The sequence below is a fragment of the Volvox carteri genome, assembly GCF_000143455.1.
Source record: "Volvox carteri f. nagariensis unplaced genomic scaffold VOLCAscaffold_42, whole genome shotgun sequence".
Taxonomy (NCBI): Eukaryota; Viridiplantae; Chlorophyta; class Chlorophyceae; order Chlamydomonadales; family Volvocaceae; genus Volvox; species Volvox carteri.
In genome coordinates, this window is record NW_003307585.1 from 231,912 (window position 1) to 249,300 (window position 17,389).

A 17,389-nucleotide genomic window follows, 5' to 3' on the forward strand; every position below is an offset into this window, starting at 1 on the left:
TCAAGAAGTGTAGCGATGCGCTGGAGGGGGGCTGCCGGGGGGCGGGGAGGGGGAAGAGGGGGGCGGGGAGGGGGGCTGCCGGGGGCGGGGAGGGGGAAGAGGGGGAGTGAAAGGCAGTTTACAGGAGGGGAAAACCCGCCCGCCCGCCCGCCCGCCCGCCCGCCCGCCCGGCAGACTGCATGGAAGTTTTCTTTGGGAGGGAGGGCCGGAGTCAGAAAGTACGGCAGAAAGTACGGAAAGTAGGTAGAGAAAATAAGCGTATTGACTGTTGACTGTTAATACAACGAAGGGGGTGAAGGGGGAGGGAGATGATCGTTAGTCCGTGTGCCCAGGGGTTGGGGGTTGGACACGCAAACTTGGGTTTCCCAGCAGTGGTGGTGATGGCGGTGGCGGTGGTGATGTGTAGAATTCGCCGCCGTTTCACGCCCCAGTAGCCTTCATTAGACTTGGCAGCTACTAACCCGTTTCGCGATCTAGCTGGCCACGTCCCCGCCATAACTTCTACCCAAGTCATGATGACTGAAATCAGTTGTTTACAATATTCCTATTCCGTGATGCAGTATCTGTTTAGTTTATCCCTGGCCTATCCGTCTATCTCTGCTATCCTGCTTCAATCGTCAGCGGTTCGTCCTACCTTCCAGTGGTGGCCATCACCCGCATGTTTTTGCATGTTAATTTCCCCCCCTTCCCTCCTCCCTTTTTCCTTCTTCCCTTTTTACTCCTCCCCCACCAAACTGCCCCACCAAACTCCCCCGCTAATCCTAATCTGCTAGGACGGGCGGATTTTCGTGACCTCCAAGGGCCGTGAGAGGTTTCGCGTGTTGTCCATCGTGAAGGACCGACCCATCATGATCGCGGAGGTGGAGGAGCTGCCGGAGGATGAGGCGGAGGGGGAGGAGGTACGGCGCGCAGATCGGGGGTTTTAGGGGGGTTTTAGGGGGGTTTTAGGGAGGTTTAGGGGTAAGAGGGATTCCACATAGCTGCGTGTGTATGCGTGTGTGGATAAGGGAGCACAAAGACCTCGATACAGGGAATGTGTGTGTGCCTGTGTGTGTCCGTACACACTGTTTCTGTGTCCGTACACTGTGTGTGTGTTTTCCTGACGTAATCCACCCCGCACGAAACGCCTACAACCCCACCAACTCCCCAACTCTCACTGCATGGCACTGTCCGAAACGGCTGTCACGCCAGGTGGCGGCTCTGGCTAAGGAGGTGGCTGATTTACTTCGCTCCACCATCCGGCTCAACGTCAAACTGAACAACCTGGAGGCTTCGGAGGATCAGGTTGGGGCCAGGGCTTGGCGGGGGTGGGGGGTAGGGTTTTGGGGGCTGTACGGGAACTGTACGATTGCTTATTATCTGGTGGAAGGACTGGAAAGAGAGGGTGTTAAGGGCTGGGGGGCCCCGGGTAACTTTCAGGCAGCGGACAGACAGACAGACAGTCAGGAGGACGGACTGATTGACCGGCCTGTGCGAATGATGGAATTGAGGTTTGGGATTGTAGGATGGCGTTGATGTCGTACCAGAAGGCGCCACCGTCGGTTGTGCATCGCCTTTCTCGTCCTTCATAGACGAGTCTCTGTCTGTGTTTCCCTCCCCCCCCCCCCCGCTTTCCCCATACTCATCCCCTCTTCTTTGCATATCTTTTCCCTCTCCCTCACCCCCCACTGCATTCCCCCTCCTTCCAATCGTCGCAGCTGGAGCCTGAGGAGCTGGGGGGCCTGGGCCCACGTGATCTGTCGTACTGGATCGCGTCGTTCTTTGGGGATATCAAGGTCCTCCAGCAGAGCGTGAGTGGCGGCGGTGCATGTCTGTATGTCTGTCTGTTTGTGCATGTGTGTGGTGGGGGATGAGATGTTGGGGAACGAGGTGGGGGGGGGAGGGAATCATACGATGCAAGAGGCAACGAGCCAACAAGGCGAGGGAGAGGTAAGGGGGGGAATTAGTGGGGGAGGTTATAGCAATACGAGCCGGATTTTGCACAAACGACAGTAGCGAACCCTATCGGGGGGTCGGGGACCTGGGTTAGGACGTCGAGAGAAAGACGAGAGATGGTGGTAAGGTAAGGGGGAGGAAAGGTAAGATTGTAGAGGTTGTAGAGGTATGACACGATTTAGGGGCTTCGACCGATGGGATGCACTAATGCGTCATCGCCCAAATACTGCACCCCCTCTTTTCCCCCGCCCCCCCATCGCCCCCCTTTCCCTCTCCCGGGCCCCCCACGAACTCCGAGCAGCTACTGGAGGAGGACAGCACCGTTAAGAGACTGAACCGGGAGAAGGTGCGGAGGTAGAGTGGTGTGGGTAGTGGTGTGAGGCCTCGGCCGCGGACCGGGGAGAGAAGTCCCGACAGTTGCCCGTAGAGCAGCGGGGAAAGCGGCACGGGTGGGGCTGTTCGGGACTGCACTGCTTCCCCCCCTCTTCCTCCTTCGAAGGACCGCCGTCCACCTTCTTCATTTCGTCCCTCACTCCCGGCCCTCCCTCGTACAGGAAATTCTCTCAGATACAGTCCGCTACTATTCGGCGACTGTGGCGCTCAAGTCGTTGTCCGTGTCCTCCTCACCGTCCTCTGGAGAGGAGAAACCCAGTAAGGACAGCAACTGAATAGAGCTATAGCAGCCGGCGAGTTGGATCGATCGAGCCATTAGATGAGCCGTGAGATGCGAGTTGAGAGCTGAGTTTTGAGTTGGCGGCTGGGAGGAGGAGAGCCACGCAGTGCGGTACGACGCTACGGTTGCGGTTGCGGGCAGGAACGCTGTGCATGGCAGTTGAAAGTCCCCTCGACCCTGAGCTTGCATTCGCTGGGCTGAGGGTCTCCGTTTGTATGTATGTATACATGTATGTAACAAGAAATTGCATGGCGCCCGCACCAGGATGTTTAAGAAGGCATCTAAACAAGGTTTGGTGTTTGGCCGTACTGTAATGGTCGCACCAGCTGGTGGGAAATGGTGGGGTGTTGGAACGCTGCTGTTGCCATGCTGGTATGGATATGCTGGTGTTTTTTTGGGGACGTTGGCGATGCTGCTGTCAATTGAATGGTTGGCGTGTTATTTGGTCGTCGGAGGAACTGAAAGAGGGTGTGAGGAGAGGGAAGCATGTCAGAGCAGAAGTTGACCCTGCGTCGGAATACATGCTGTTTACTTGCAGTCTCAGGAAGAGTCATGTGGTCGCTACTGAGCTGAGCAGCAGGTGGCATATGAAACAAGGGCATTTTGTGCAAATTTGGGCTATGTTGTATAATAATCGTCCTGTTTATGCCGTCAACAGAGGGCCGTAGTTTGCTATCCTTTCCATGATTTGGTAATAATTAAACATAACTGCTTTATTTCGTTGTCAAAGTGTTAAGCCTGCAATCTGCGACGAACGTCATGGCTTGCCTAACGATCCTACTTCAGGCTCATGTTCATTTTTACTACGTCCTACAGTACCGTAGAAACACTATATTGATTGATCTGAGTCCAAAATGTATACTTTGCATGAAACTCGTGAGCTGGCCATGCTAAACAGAACCGTGATTCATGACGGTGACCTTCGAACGATTCAAATACCCTGAAACGAGAGCAGCAGCAGGAGCGTACGGAGCCAACCGTTTCCATCACTGACCATTCAACAGCTCCACCCATATCTTCTAAGAATTCTCTTTCAACTCTTGCGTTCCGTCTGGAATCTCCTACAGCCGGATGGACAGCAAGCCCGCACAAAGTCGCCTAACCTAACCGGGAATGCAACGGCCATTAACGCGATGAGAAATCATTATCACCACAGCGCAAGGAATTCACTTTCGGGCCCCTCGCGGTGGTGCTGTGATGGTCTTCGCCGCAGGCAGCGCCACCCCAAGTAGCAGCGGAAGTGCCAGCCGATGGACTGCCAGGTCAAGCTCACTTGCGGCGGCTGCTGCCGCTGCCATGCACTACCAGGGCCACAATCACGGCCACCTGAAGGGGTAGGACCGAGATGATATGTTCAAAGGCTTAAAGCAGAATGATATGAGGAATGATGGAGGTTTGGTGTTCGCGTCCTAGAGCAGCTTGGTAGATCAAATTTGAAGGGCTCCTTCAGGGGGTGGCTTGAAATGACTGTTCAAGGCGGAGGCAATCCTTTAAAAGCATGTTTAGAAGCATGTGGCGAGTACCAAAAGACCTTTTCCTCTACCATAAAGAGGAGCACAGATTAGGGATACAAGGTACCGTACGTGCGGCAGCCTCAGTACAACTGGACATTAAACGGTGGAGGCGCCATTCAGTACAAGATATTTCAGACTGCGTCCATCTGGGTCGCTGGAAGCTGGCAATGGCCCTTTTATGCTCCTGGTCAAACTGGGCCCCTTCCTCACCTTACGGACTGGTAAAGCCCTGACTCCCAAAAAATTCTAGCGCAAATCCATATGGAAGCCAGAACTCCTCACCCACTCACCAGCAGCACGTGCGTAGGCTGAGGGGTGAACTTGTGCAGTGGTCCAAACACGCGCGTCAAGTAGTCCACGAGTGCAGTCACAGCTGTCACATTCACACGTACCAGGGAAGTCACGTAATAAGAAGCAATGCTAAAACTATTCCGTGCGTCGGAGTGCTCGAGCAACAAGGGATTTCTCGAGCAGAGCGACTTGCGATCTGCAGCTGTTCGCGGTCAAAACGCTTACCTGGTTCGATCGGCGCGAGCTGCTTCATGGACCTAACCTTAACGCCAGCCTGATAATAGAGACAGTTATTGCGTGTCAGCGACATATCCTGTCTTTTCCTTACGGAAAAATGCTAAAAGTCTTGACCATAATCTCATGACCAACCTGGCCGAGAAGCGACAACACCAAAGTAAGCTTCAAAGTGATCATAGTCGACGCCAGGATGTACGCCAGCGGAAGGACAAGCACAAGGACGGGATTGACGCCGGCCATTCTTCTAGACCACGACAAACGAGCTTTAAAGGTCTGCAAAAATATGCTGGTCTAGCCAATATGTTAATAGACAGCAAGTAACCTGATCGGCGTATGAAGACTGCTGATGATAAGATCGGACACCTCGGCAAGCACCTCTCTGGCGAGCACAAATGCGACCAACCAACTATCGACCAGGAGATCGCCAACTGCATACCCTTGCAATAGCGCGTAACGATGATGGAAGTTCCGGCTCATTACGACAGTCCGAACAACTTTAACGGAGGACGTACAATTATCGACCGACCTCCCTGCCTCTGGGGCTCGGGTGCGGACTGTTTGTTCGAAACTCGCTGTTAACTATTATAAGTGAGAGTAGAGATGTGTTACCTCGGTTAGCTCAGCGCCATCAGCGTCGAGTGCCCGAACAACTGTTGTAAGCAAGCGCATACACATTTCATATTTTCAGCTACTGCTATGCTCTAGGAAATTATACTGCTGCTCCTGGCAGCGAGATATTGATCTCACAGTTAAGGTTTGTTACAGTCTCGGACTTTCCATGGCAACCAAGTCTCTCTCCGTTGTGGCACAGCGTCGCATCCAAAGCGAGCTTAATGAATGGCTGCGGAACCCCCCGGAGGGCTGCTGCCTGGAGTCTTATGAGCCCATGACTTCCTGGGTAATTATAATGCAGGTGTGTTGTTCGGTCAAATCGCGACATGCAACGAACATATCGCGCCAATACACGCACATCGCGCACGTAGTTATGCGCTCATCTCTTGGGACAAATTCTTCCCCTCATCGGAGTCCCACCCTACGCCGCGTCCTCTCGGCGCGAGTTTCGCGCATCTCCTATCAACCCGGGGCTTTACCCCTGCCTGCGTTCCCTCACCCTAGGTAATCAATGCCCTTCTCGGGAGGGTATCCGACTGAACTCCAGCAAATCTGCAACCTGGTCTCTGCGATTGCCGTGTTCAGTTCTAGGGGTTGTGCCAGCACAGCCCACATCTCCATTGTAGAGTACCAGTCGGGCGCCTCCTACAGGGCTCTTCCCCTTAGGGCGTGACCTCCTCCTCCTCTTCCCCCTCTTCCTATGAAAGCTGTCTGCATGTTGCTCTCTTGCTCATCTGTCTCTCCATCTGTCCGTCCACCTGTCTATCTGTGTGTCCGTCTGTCTGCTTATTCCTCTCTGTCTGTCTGTGCGCCTGCACTTGCTTACATCCCTTCATCCCTTCATCGTCATCTGCTCAACTACCACTTCGTCTAATTTCCCACACGCTGACGTCCGTTCGTCCATCTGTGCGCCTGCCTGTATGTCCGTCTGTCTGTCTGTCTACCTGTCTATCTGCTCCCGTCCCCAGGGTCCTGAGGGTCACGGGCGGCTGTACGCCGACGAGGTTTTTCGCATACGGATAGACTTCACGGAGAACTACCCTCTTGACCCCCCGGACGTGGTCTTCATTCCGCCAGTGCCCATACACCCCCACATTTACAGGTAAGTACGGCGGTTTCTTGAATGATCTTCGGAGCCGCGATGAGGGAAATGCCGATGGTGGTACACGGGAGAATAACTTCATATGCCGGAGCGAGCTTCAGCGTATAGTCACCAGCAACGTGCTAGACTTCTCCAATGAAACTGCAGATGTAGCTTTAAGAAAAATTTCAAGTAGATGTTGGTTGGAAGCGTGACATCAAGAGCCCGTAGAAGTAAGGGGGGGGGCGTTGTAGAGGGGAAAGGCGACTGGGTGGTGGGCGGCTAGAACTGACCACTACAGACAATGAGGGCACATCAGTGTGTCTGTATGTGTGTGCGTCTGTGTTGATAGGGCGGAGGACCGGGAAGGCTTTTGGGATTGGGGTTGCGGGCCCTGTTGGGCTGCGGGCCTGTTGGGGCGGGTCCCATGGGGCGGGGCGGGGCGGGGGGTGGGGTGAGGAAAAGAAAACGCCCTTTATAAGTCAAAACCCCGATCTCTCCCTGGCCTAAACCTATATCTTACCCTACCCTACCCACCCTTAACTTACCTCCGGCCCTAACGAACCCCAACCAACCGCAGCAACGGCCACATCTGTCTAGACATCTTGTACTCGGGGCACAACGGAGGCTGGTCACCCGCTCTTACAATGAGCAAGGTAAAAGACATATTGGGAATGGTCCCCACCGGAAATATCGTACCGACCGACCGACGTACAGTGCGCGAGGACCTGTATATTTTTTTCTCATATCCAGCTCCCTCTGGCAGTGGGTCGCGTCGTCTATCCGGGTTTTCCCTCGTCCCTCGTCCCTCCTCCAGTACCCTGGTAGAGCCACCCACTCATCCGCTTTACTTCCCTTTTAGCTTTAGATGAACTAAAGGGGAACCCACGGAAGGGGAACCCACGGAAGGGGGTCCCTCTGGAGTTAGAGGGGGAGGGACTGTCCTGCCAATCCTTCTGACCAATCCACCGCCAACCCACCGCCAACCTTTGAGTATTCGTACAAGCTTTCCCCCTCTTGTCATGTCGTCTTCTGTGCTTCGTCGTAGCCACCGCCAACCACCCTCCCGCCCCATGTCGCAACCACTTGTGTTTCCCTTCCCGCGTTTCCTTTTCCCTGCCAACCTCCTCTTTTTCCACTTTCTTTCCCGCCCTAAATCCCTAAACCCTAAAACCCATATTTGCAGGTCGTTCTCTCCCTCCGGTCCATGTTGGCCAGCGCCACGGAGAAGAAGAAACCTCCGGGGGATGCGGAGTACAGCCTCCGTGTGGGCAACAGGTCACCCAAACTGTCCAAATGGGTTTTCGAGGACGATAAAGTGTGATCACGACGAGGTGACGATGAGGAAGAATTTGAACCCTAAGAGGGAGATCTAGAGTTACACGTTGTGGAGGAGGGCGAGGAAGAAGAACCTCAACGAGCATCAAGAGAAGGCGGAGGTAGGAAGATGGAGGAGATGATGGAGGAGGAGGAGCTGGTGGAGGGGGGGCTGAGGAGGGCGAGGTGGAAGTGATGGCAACTGACATCCGTCCATGATGCAATTGCAGCTGCAGTAGCAGCACCTGCAACAGCGGGCGGTAATTTGTGGTGTTTGCGGTGGCAATGGCAGCGGCGGCGGCGCGGAGGAGGTGAAAGGTGGGGAGGTGGAGGAGGACGAGGAGGAGGACGAGGACCTGAAGCGCATGTTCGGTAGTGGTGATGGTGGACGAGTTGCTTCCAGTTGCTCTTCCGTGTTGGACCTCGGGAGGCTGCTCCCCTCCTTTCCCTCCTGCCGGGCAGTCTGTTCTGTTGCGTTCTGTTGTGTCCCGTTGCTTGTGTCTCTGTCTTTGTCTTCTGCCATGAATCCTGAACGAGCGAAGGGACAAGTGAGAAAATGATGAATTGGAGTGGGAAGTGAGAGATTTCGCGAAGGAGGAGGAGGAGTTCCAGCAATAGATTATATTGATGTTGACCCCGTATTTAATTTTTAAGGACAGAGAGTGGATTTGGGTACAAAAGCACACGATATGAAATGAAGTGACGTGATGCATGGTGTGATGTGATGGGGCAGGTGGCTCCGGTGTCACGTCTTGAGATATTACTGGGGGGCGGATCGCGAGGTGGAGGAGGGAGAGGGGGTACCGAAGACCGAAGACGACGTCGTGGCGGCTCTGGTAGGTGTGTGTCGCAGAGAGGGGGAAAAGGAATGGAAAGAAGAATGATGAGCGAGGGGGACAAAGGAGGAGGAGAAGTGGTCCCGGGAATGCAACCTCCAGCCGCTCGTCCAGGAAAAGGAGGAGTACGGGCCCCGTAATGACGAACAAGAAGGGGGAAGCTGTCATCTTGAGGCAGCGCTTGGCGGACAGACTGACAAACTGAAAATTGTGTCGCATTCGGAGGCAGGTCAGGGATGAGGATACGCTGGTGGCGTTGGAGTACATGGGCAGATGGCAGGGACCAGGGTTGTGGCCTGTTTTGTACACAAATCTCCGCGCAAGTGTGTGGGGACCGTCCGTAAAAGTCGCGGGGTCCCGGTTACTATATTTGTTATCGCTAGGCCTAATTAAGGGGGGCGCTGAGTTGGGGGTCAGCGAAGGCGGAAGTACTTCAGAAACTTTGTGGAACAACAATTTTTAGCCGTGGTTAGGTACCGTGTCGGTGCGGCAGAGGAGGAGAAAAAAACAGGGGAAGAAATGGGGAAGGGGTACGGGAGGGAAAGGGGGAAAGTGTGGTGGGTTTCGGACATTCTGTGTCCATCGCTCGGACGTCGGTACACGTACTCGTTTGTTCATATCCGGGCGCATGCATGTGTGTTCGGATTATTTCTGGTGCCCTTTGCACTCTTTCCCCGGGGCCTCCACCCTCACTCTCATGATGTCGGATGTCGGGCCTTATGCGGCGCTAGTGTACTCCACTACTCCACACCACTCTCCAAATTGAATATTTTGCGTGACTCACATTAACGGTCATTTCATCTTAAAGCTAGGAAACCGCCAGACTAGGAAACCCAAACCCAACGAAAAATGGTTTAAAATTGTGCAGTTTGGAAGTTTGGGATTTGAAGAAGGATGCATGATTAAAGCACTGAGGGCGAGCAAAATGACGAGAGCAAGGGATAGCAGATTTTAATTGATCTTGGTATAGCCTTTGAAAATCCATACTTTTTACTTTGTATGACCGTTTGTTACTTAGGGTTTAGACCTCATGCTGTAAAAAAAAAAGGAAGCGGCTAAGGAATATGTGTTTTTTCGGGGTTAGAGAGTCGTCTTTGCTGGGCTAATGAAGGGAACGTGAAGATGTGTTTCGTGAACGAGGGGTGGTCATAAAGAGAGAAGGGCGGGGTCATGAATCCCATTACGTTTACAAGATATGTCGATTTGGCAAGGTTCGTATAAGACCATTAACATCATTGCCAAGTGTGTTAATGATATCGTTGTAGTACAACCGCCCAGTAGTCGCTCGTTAAAATAGAGAGCAGTGCGGTGCCAAACAAAACCGAGAAGTGACAAATAAAACAGCGAACCGCACAACAAAATGTAACAGGGTCCCCACTCCAATGGCGAGTAACAAAGCCTACAAAGCCCAGGCCATCTGCATTATTGAAAAAAGACAAATGAAAAGTGCAGTCCGAGAACAAGACATTCCTACTCCCAAGTGTATAACCTTACACCTCAAAAGATCGCAAGAATATTATTACACACACCTAGACAAGAACAAGCCGTGCACAAACAAACCCCTCACCTCTGCGCAACGACACCTCAAGTTCCTTCCTCCGGAGGGACTGGAGGCAACTGTCACTCCCCTCGTTCGCGGCAACGACCATAAAACATGCTCCAAACCCCCCCCAGAATTCCCAACCCCCCAAAAAACACATATTCCTTAGCCGCTTCCTTCCTGCCTAATCGCCGAAGGCCGCGTTTTTCAAGCCATGACATACATACGCACATAGATACTATTAGGCCTGGATTGCGGGTGCCGTTGCGGCAGCCGAGATGATTGCTCCGAAGCCGGTCTTGGCCACATGATCCTCCGGAAGAGGGGAGGGGCCGCCGGTGAGGATGCGAGACGCCATCTCCGCACCAACAAAAGAGTCGCCGTCGCTGTTGGTCGTAAAGGTACAGAGGCACCAGACACGGAGGAAGAAGTTAATAAGCTTTTGTGATAATCAGCTTTTGTTGCTCGGTATCTTAGGGTTTTAGGGTTTCACATATTTACATGTAGTACACGTTCTCAAACCCCCAGGGCCCCCACCCGGGGAGCAACCTCAGCCTACCTGAAGCATTCGAAGTTCTTCACGAACATGTGCCCCAGGTGATTCAATGTGGTCGCGAACTCGTTCTTGTTGGGCCACACGCTCTCGGGACTCAGAATCTCCGGCGGTACACCGCTCACGGACACGGGCACCTGCGGGTGACACAAAAAAAGCGTGAACGACGGAAAATCCGTTTTCAGGGACACAAGTCATTGATCGCAAGGTGTGACCAGGTGCGCAGGAGTGAGCGGCATCAGAGATAGCAAATTAATTATGCATGAGCAAATCAGTCAACCAACCCAATACACATAAGCCCGCATTACAGAATCCACAGCAGCCCCAAGAACCCAGCACTACCGCAGCATTACCTGAAGTCCAAAGATGGGGGTCGAGACGTACTCGGCCTTCTCCAGCTCCCCGGTGTGGATGGCGTCAATGATGGCGCGAGTGTACTTCAGGCTGATGCGCTTGCCGACGCCGTACCTGCGTACGAGTACAAAATGTCACGTGTTGCATTACAGACGGCCCTCGCCCCATAATCATGCTTGTTGTTAACACACACATACCCAACACCCCCCTGGGGTCTCCACGGAGGCCCTCGTCGGGAAGGAGGATTCATTCCGACCACCATGTAGAGGTCGCATTCCCCAATTCTTACAACTGTCTTCCTCAACAGATATACAGACAGGCAGACATACAGGAAGGCCCCCACATCCCCTGACTCACTTGCCGCCAGTCCAGCCCGTGTTGACCAACCAGGCGTGAGTGCCGTGCTTCGACATCTTGTCAGCCAACATGGTGGCGTACCTAGTTAGGCGACAACACATCCGCCGGGGCCAAGTGAGGAGAAATGTTCATACCAGTCATTATCTTCCAAAGCAAAGCATACATACATACGTACATAGTAACATGTCACTCACTTGTACGGGTGTAGCATGAGGAAGGCCGAGCCAAAGCAAGCACTGAAGGTCGCCGTGGGCTCCTTAACACCAACCTCAGTGCCGGCAACCTACAATGGAACAACGACAAACCGAATGCTTAAAAAAATATTTAACCAACAGAAATAAGGCAACACCAATCCTTAAAAATGAAATCGCGTAGATTTGTTTGTAGGTTGGGGATTGCAGGCCTTAGGGTTGACTTGATTTTTAATAAAAACAAAAACCTGGACGCCTTCAAATTCACCTTGGCCGTGTATCCGCTGATGAAGTGGTACATGGCCTGTTCTAGTGAGAGTCGGCTGACGGGCGGAAGGACTCCGAAGGCGTCGCACGCGAGCAGGATGACGTTCTTGGGGTGGCCGCCAACGCAGGGAACGTGCGCATTGGAAATATACTCGATAGGGTACGAGGCGCGCGTGTTTTCCGTTAGTCGTTGAGAGTCATAGTCCACAAGGCGAGAGTCCGGGTCGTAGTCCACATTTTCCAACACAGTGCCGAAACTGCGCAAAATAACGAAAGGGAAAGGGGGGAGGGTATAAGGGGACAAAAAAATAAAACAAAAATGAAACAAAGCAAAAAGGGTCAAGAACACAAATTGAGCAACAAGCAAAGAATGGAACGAGCCGTTTGCGCAAATCCCGAGATGATAATAAAGAGAGCGAGGACAGTTGAGCCTTGCCGTACCGGATGGCATTCCAGATCTCGGGCTCGGTTTCTTTCTTCAGCCCGATGCACTTGGCGTAGCAGCCGCCCTCGATATTGAACACGCCGGTGTCGCACCAAACGTGTTCATCATCGCCAATCAGAGGCCGCTTCGGGTCTGTGGAAGGGCGAAGGGGGGGTGGGGTGGAGGGCTTGGAAGGGGTTGCATCATGGTGGTCATCACCATTCGCATTCATACCATTAGCAGCAGCAGCCATAACTTTCTAATACAAACACAGCCAGCACAGCCAGAAAGACATACAGAATAAAGGTTGGTATGGGGATATGGGGCTGGACTCCGAATAACGGTAAACGCACGGAGGAGGAGGTGAAGCAGGAAAAAAAAGGATCCCCGCCGCCAAGGTGGTGATGTCTTACCCGCCGATAAGGTGGTCTTGCCGGTGCCACTCAGTCCGAAGAACAACGTCACATCTCCCTCCGCGCCCACGTTGCAGCCCGAGTGAAGGGACAGCTTGCCCTGCATGGGCATCAGGTAGTGCATCAACCTGCGAGGCGGGGAGGGGAGATGGGAGAGCAGTAAGGAAATACAACATAATGGTTAAGAGTGATGGTTAAGGATGATGATGAATAAGGATGATGGTTAAAAGGATGGTTATGAGGATGGTAAGAAGCATGATGATGATGATTATGGTGATGATGATGATGCACAACAAAACGAAGGGTTTCAGGGTTTGGTGGTGGTGGCTGTTCAATCATGTTCTAAGAACTTACGTGAACACTCCCTTCTTCATCTCGCCCGCGTACATGGTCCCCAAAATGACCATCTCCTTGTGCTTCAGACACAAGTCGATGGACGTCTGGCTCGTCATAAACTACAAACATCACGGAGGCGGCGTGGCCAGGAGGGACCAGGTGGGAGCGACGGTGGAGGGGGTAAATAATATGATATTGTTACCTAAATAAGCCATAAGCCAGATGTCGTGTAAGATACGGGGCCCAGCCGGAAAATCGGAACAGGCAGGAAGGAGCGAGTAGAGGTGAGCAGGAAGGGGAGCAGTAGCGAAAGCAGCCGATGGCGGTCAGCTTCGCCGCCGACGGCGCCGTCAACCTTCAACCCACTTTATTTCCTTCACCGGTACCAGCGCATTTAATGTTGGTAACGCTCATCTGAAAACTTACGTTCGTATACTTGTTAGCGGGGAAGGCGCCCGCATTGTAGATCACAAAGTCTGCGGAAAAAGTAATTGGGATCAATTCTATCGGAAGTCATGGAAGTCGTAAAACATTTTTGCCATCCGACGGATTAAATCCAACAAATTCAATTGATTTAACCACTTTTGTGTCAAAAAGCTCTAGGGTGTAACTGTAGGATACCGTATTACCTGGCTCCCCAAAGTCCTCAAGTTCCTCAGGAGTCGGCCGGATGAGCATATTATGCATGAACAGTGCATGATAGGCCCGGCTGGTCACGACGCGGATCTTGAGGCGCGAAGCGGGGTCCCAGTTGGCAAATGCATCCACGATGTAGATGCGGTCAAGTGTGTTCAAATAGTCGACGGCGCGCTCTCGGTTGGTCAGGAAGGTCCTGTTGGCGTTTAAGAAATGCAGTCATATATAATCCTTCGTAATTTCGAGGGCGGCAACTCAAAAATTTTGAGCAACACAACGGCAAAAAAACATTTTCGATCGGTAGTAAACGAAAACCACGCGGGGTTTCGCTTTTACAAATCACACCATCATGAATAAATAAATAAGCATATCACAGGGCGTGCGTTATCCATAAAAAACAAGTTCTAAAAGCAACGAGAGCGGTTGAAATTTGCGCGACCATGTGCCAGGGATGTCTGATGTAGGACGCCGCACCTGTCATCCATGACGTAGTTTGGCGAGTAAGGGCCCCACCAAAGGTCCTTCTCGGTCTCGGGGTCACGCACGATACGCCTGGGATCGCAGCAGGCAAGCCATGGCAACAAGGGAAGAATAGCATCAGGCAGCAACTCAAACGAGTTGGGCCGACATCCGAGTACACAATACATCCACTTGGACGGACCCAACCCAACTTGGGAGTCATTTAGGACCTCCGCACACTCGTTGTTACAAACAGTGCATCCCGCTCTTATCGCAAAAATCACTTGGGGAGGGCACCGTGGGATTCCCTAACTTACTTGTCCTTCGGGCTGCGGCCCATCTTCTCGCCTGGTGTGTTTGGTGGAGCGGCACACAGTGTGGGGGCACGGGAGAGCGGGACAAGCTTTTATTTGACAGTCGGATAATTAAATCCATCAGTTCCCTTAGCACGTTTGCGTAAACACCTCACATAATCAGACATCACCTTCATATGGTAGGAAAACGTATAATGATTATGACAGACTGACCTGACAGAGTTGCCAGCGCGCCAGTAGATGTGATGTGAGTCCCAGGCTCGAAGGCCAAGGCCTGCAAACAGCGATCGTGGCGGGTTGACATAGGAATATATGGCCGTTCTAGTCCACGCCGATAAAATGTCCAAAAATGAGCCTTGCTGACAGGCACCATATCATCTGCAGCAACATGTCATCAAGGAAAGCATGCATTACCCGTTCACCCCAACCGACTGACCATCTCATAAAGCTGTGACGGTGGCAGATTGCGGAAAATTTGACGCGGTGCCAGGCCCGACTGCCTGGTAAAGTTGCTGTCCATCAGGAACTTAGCATCAGCGCCGTTTGGCATGTTGTCCGAGGCGTACTGTTTCAAGGCAAAAAGGGGCAGGCAATAAGACGAGAATAATTGCATGAAATTAAGCATTAGGTCTTTGCACACGCCCGGGCACCGCAGGCCAACATTCCTAACTGCCAGCCGATGACCGTTTGCCGCTGAAGTCACCCATGCAAAACATATGGACAAAAACCAATCAAGGTTAAACTATAGCATGTAGTATTTTTCGCGACCATGATGAGTCTTGAAAGCGTATCAAGGGCTTCCCGGCATGGCATCCCGAAAGCACTGCTGCGACGCTATAGCTACGCAGGAAGGATGCAGCACCCCTTGAAACTTACGCGAAGCATTGCTGCAGTACGGTGTTTCTCCGGCCTGGTGAATAACGGTCCAAGCGGAAGCTTGGAATTGCAGACGATCAAGCACCCTGCCAAAGTGCGCGGCACAGCTGTGGATTTTCGAAGTGTTGAGGGATGAGTTGAGAGCGACAACATCTCCTCAGCGTGCAAGCTCCTTATATGCAGTAGGAGCTGACGAGGTACAGGTCAACGGATTTCAGGGAAGCCGTTTGCCACGCGGATGTACGAGGGCAAAGTCGCAGATTTTTCCCATCGCCGATTACACGTATGTAGCATGTTTCTGTTACATATGGTTTTGACGTATGATCTCGCCTGAGGAAGAGTTTCGAAAACCGTATTCTGACGTGGATGTCGTTTTGCTGGCGCAACGCTGACTCCTAAAAGCCTTGGGTAGCTCTGAGAGCCAGTGGAATTTACAGTGGCACATAAAGTCTTTAAATATACCAATTTTCCTTGTTACACACGCAACTCGAGGCTCGCGTGACCCTGCGGGAGTTGATTAAAGTGCGCGAAGTCAGTTACCGGGATGCCCCCGTTTCAGCCATAAACCCTAAGGCAAACATTAAATTTGTCGACGTTTCCTTTATGGTATAACTCATCTCGTCGCCAGATGGTGAACAGCTACGTTGTCGACCGAAGGGACAGCGCTACGCGGATATTTATGTTTCGCCATCGCGTCAACACAAGGACGGGGACGCCTGTTTTCCTATTCTCTTCCCTCGCAAATCATATCAGGCCCAAGTCAAAATAACATATGCAGAGGTGCCCGGGAGCACTGATTACCATGGAGAGTAAGCGTTCTGGACAGGATGGTGCAGTCCGGATTTCGCCCAGTCGCCTGCACGTCTGTGGAAGAGACATCCACATATAATTCCGAAATATCTGAACTGCAGCTCCGCAAAGTAAAGCAGTCACGTAAGCTACGTCCAAAACGTTCCCTCCGCCCATACCAGCAACTGCAGCCAGCCACACCAGAAACAACACAAGCAGGACCCATTCAAATCCAAAGACCCCTTTCTCCGTTCACCCCCTCGTGTTTGTCCATTTCCAACGCGGCTCCAACGCACACACCAGCCCAAGGTCCATGCTGCCCTCCGCCGCTGTCCGACGTCGGACCTCCCGTACTCCCGTACTCGGTGCTGTTAGACTCCCAACCCTACACATACTGGCCTCCGGAGATCTATACTCGCTGGGTGCCTGCGGAACGTTTCTTTGTACTCGTAAAAGAGAGGAAAAGCGCCCCTGGGGCCGCCTATTGGTACAGCGTTGGCTCCTCACACACATTCCCGCGAGTGTTGTTGATGACTCCCCAGCCGTGTATCAGCAGCAACGAACGATCCAAATGGAAAGTGACTCTTTTACTCCATAAAACAGAACCTTCCTCAGCCAAGGATCGTGTGTTACTCAGCAAAGGGAGTCAGGGCGCGTGTTTACGTCTCTTTGTCCGTCTGAATGGCTGGATGAATGGATGAATGAACGAACGAATGAATGAGTGAAAGGGGTGTTACACTATGGGCGGCTCGCCATACACATGTCGTATGGTCGAGTGCCGGGACCCTTAGCTGGGCTGAACTACGGAGCAAGGAGAGGCGCGCGGATCTGTCTGTCTGTCTGTCTGTCTGTCTGTCTGTCTGTCTGTCTGTCTGTCTGTCTGTCTGTCTGTCTGTCTGTCTGTCTGTCTGTCTGTCTGTCTGTCTGTCTGTCTGTCTGTCTGTCTGTCTGTCTGTCTGTCTGTCTGTCTGTCTGTCTGTCTGTCTGTCTGTCTGTCTGTCTGTCTGTCTGTCTGTCTGTCTGTCTGTCTGTCTGTCTGTCTGTCTGTCTGTCTGTCTGTCTGTCTGTCTGTCTGAACGAATGAATGAATGAATGAAGGGGGTGTTGAACTGCGAGCGGCTCGCAGTGCACACACGCCTCTGGTTCGGGTCGCTTCGGGTGGTGGTATCTTTTCGTTGAACACACACACACACACAATGAATGTATGAATGAATGAGTACGGAGTACGGTAACCAGGCGAGTAGGGTTCCTGCCCCACGTACTGGCATCGAAACCAACAGAGTACGCACATGCGACGCTTCATAAATTCCCTTTAAGTCCCGCGGGAGGGTCCGGATGCCTGCCTGAGGGTTTCGGGGCCGACCCCGCAATTGGTCGAAATTGC

The 17,389-nt window shown here is 52.6% G+C and overlaps 3 protein-coding genes across 3 annotated transcripts; 1 reads left to right on the plus strand and 2 right to left on the minus strand.

Moving 5' to 3' along the window:
* Positions 1 to 3,418: 3,418 nt before the first annotated feature.
* On the minus strand, positions 3,419 to 5,089 carry VOLCADRAFT_106349 (uncharacterized protein; the record flags this gene model as incomplete). The annotated part of the gene is made up of 5 exons (XM_002954358.1): positions 4,783 to 5,089; positions 4,639 to 4,687; positions 4,413 to 4,495; positions 3,882 to 3,934; positions 3,419 to 3,548 (listed from the first exon to the last, which is right to left on the minus strand). The coding sequence occupies exons 1-5, from the start codon at positions 4,888 to 4,890 to the stop codon at positions 3,419 to 3,421; spliced, it is 423 nt and encodes a 140-aa protein (XP_002954404.1). The 5' UTR covers positions 4,891 to 5,089.
* Positions 5,090 to 5,428: 339 nt separating this feature from the next.
* On the plus strand, positions 5,429 to 7,667 carry VOLCADRAFT_95153 (uncharacterized protein; the record flags this gene model as incomplete). Its single annotated transcript, XM_002954290.1, has 4 exons — positions 5,429 to 5,563; positions 6,231 to 6,364; positions 6,924 to 6,999; positions 7,530 to 7,667. 4 exons carry the CDS (start codon positions 5,429 to 5,431, stop codon positions 7,665 to 7,667), a joined length of 483 nt encoding a protein of 160 aa, XP_002954336.1.
* Positions 7,668 to 9,668: 2,001 nt separating this feature from the next.
* Positions 9,669 to 15,797, minus strand: pck4 (phosphoenolpyruvate carboxykinase). Its single transcript, XM_002954359.1, has 17 exons — positions 15,757 to 15,797; positions 15,217 to 15,323; positions 14,777 to 14,905; positions 14,554 to 14,614; positions 14,344 to 14,374; positions 14,042 to 14,119; positions 13,561 to 13,763; positions 13,358 to 13,407; positions 12,950 to 13,050; positions 12,596 to 12,723; positions 12,200 to 12,335; positions 11,760 to 12,015; positions 11,495 to 11,583; positions 11,301 to 11,381; positions 10,943 to 11,057; positions 10,596 to 10,726; positions 9,669 to 10,422 (listed from the first exon to the last, which is right to left on the minus strand). Exons 2-17 carry the CDS (start codon positions 15,223 to 15,225, stop codon positions 10,278 to 10,280), a joined length of 1,743 nt encoding a protein of 580 aa, XP_002954405.1. The 5' UTR covers positions 15,226 to 15,323; positions 15,757 to 15,797; the 3' UTR covers positions 9,669 to 10,277.
* Between the last annotated feature and the right edge of the window lie 1,592 nt (positions 15,798 to 17,389).

Bases quoted from the DNA above. Each gene is read 5' to 3' on its own strand.
- pck4 (XM_002954359.1), bottom strand. The intron at 13,408-13,560 runs GTAATACGGTAT...CTTTTTCCGCAG, and splicing joins TGAGGACTTTGGGGAGCCAG to ACTTTGTGATCTACAATGCG. The intron at 10,423-10,595 runs GTAGGCTGAGGT...TACGACCAACAG, and splicing joins AAGAACTTCGAATGCTTCAG to CGACGGCGACTCTTTTGTTG.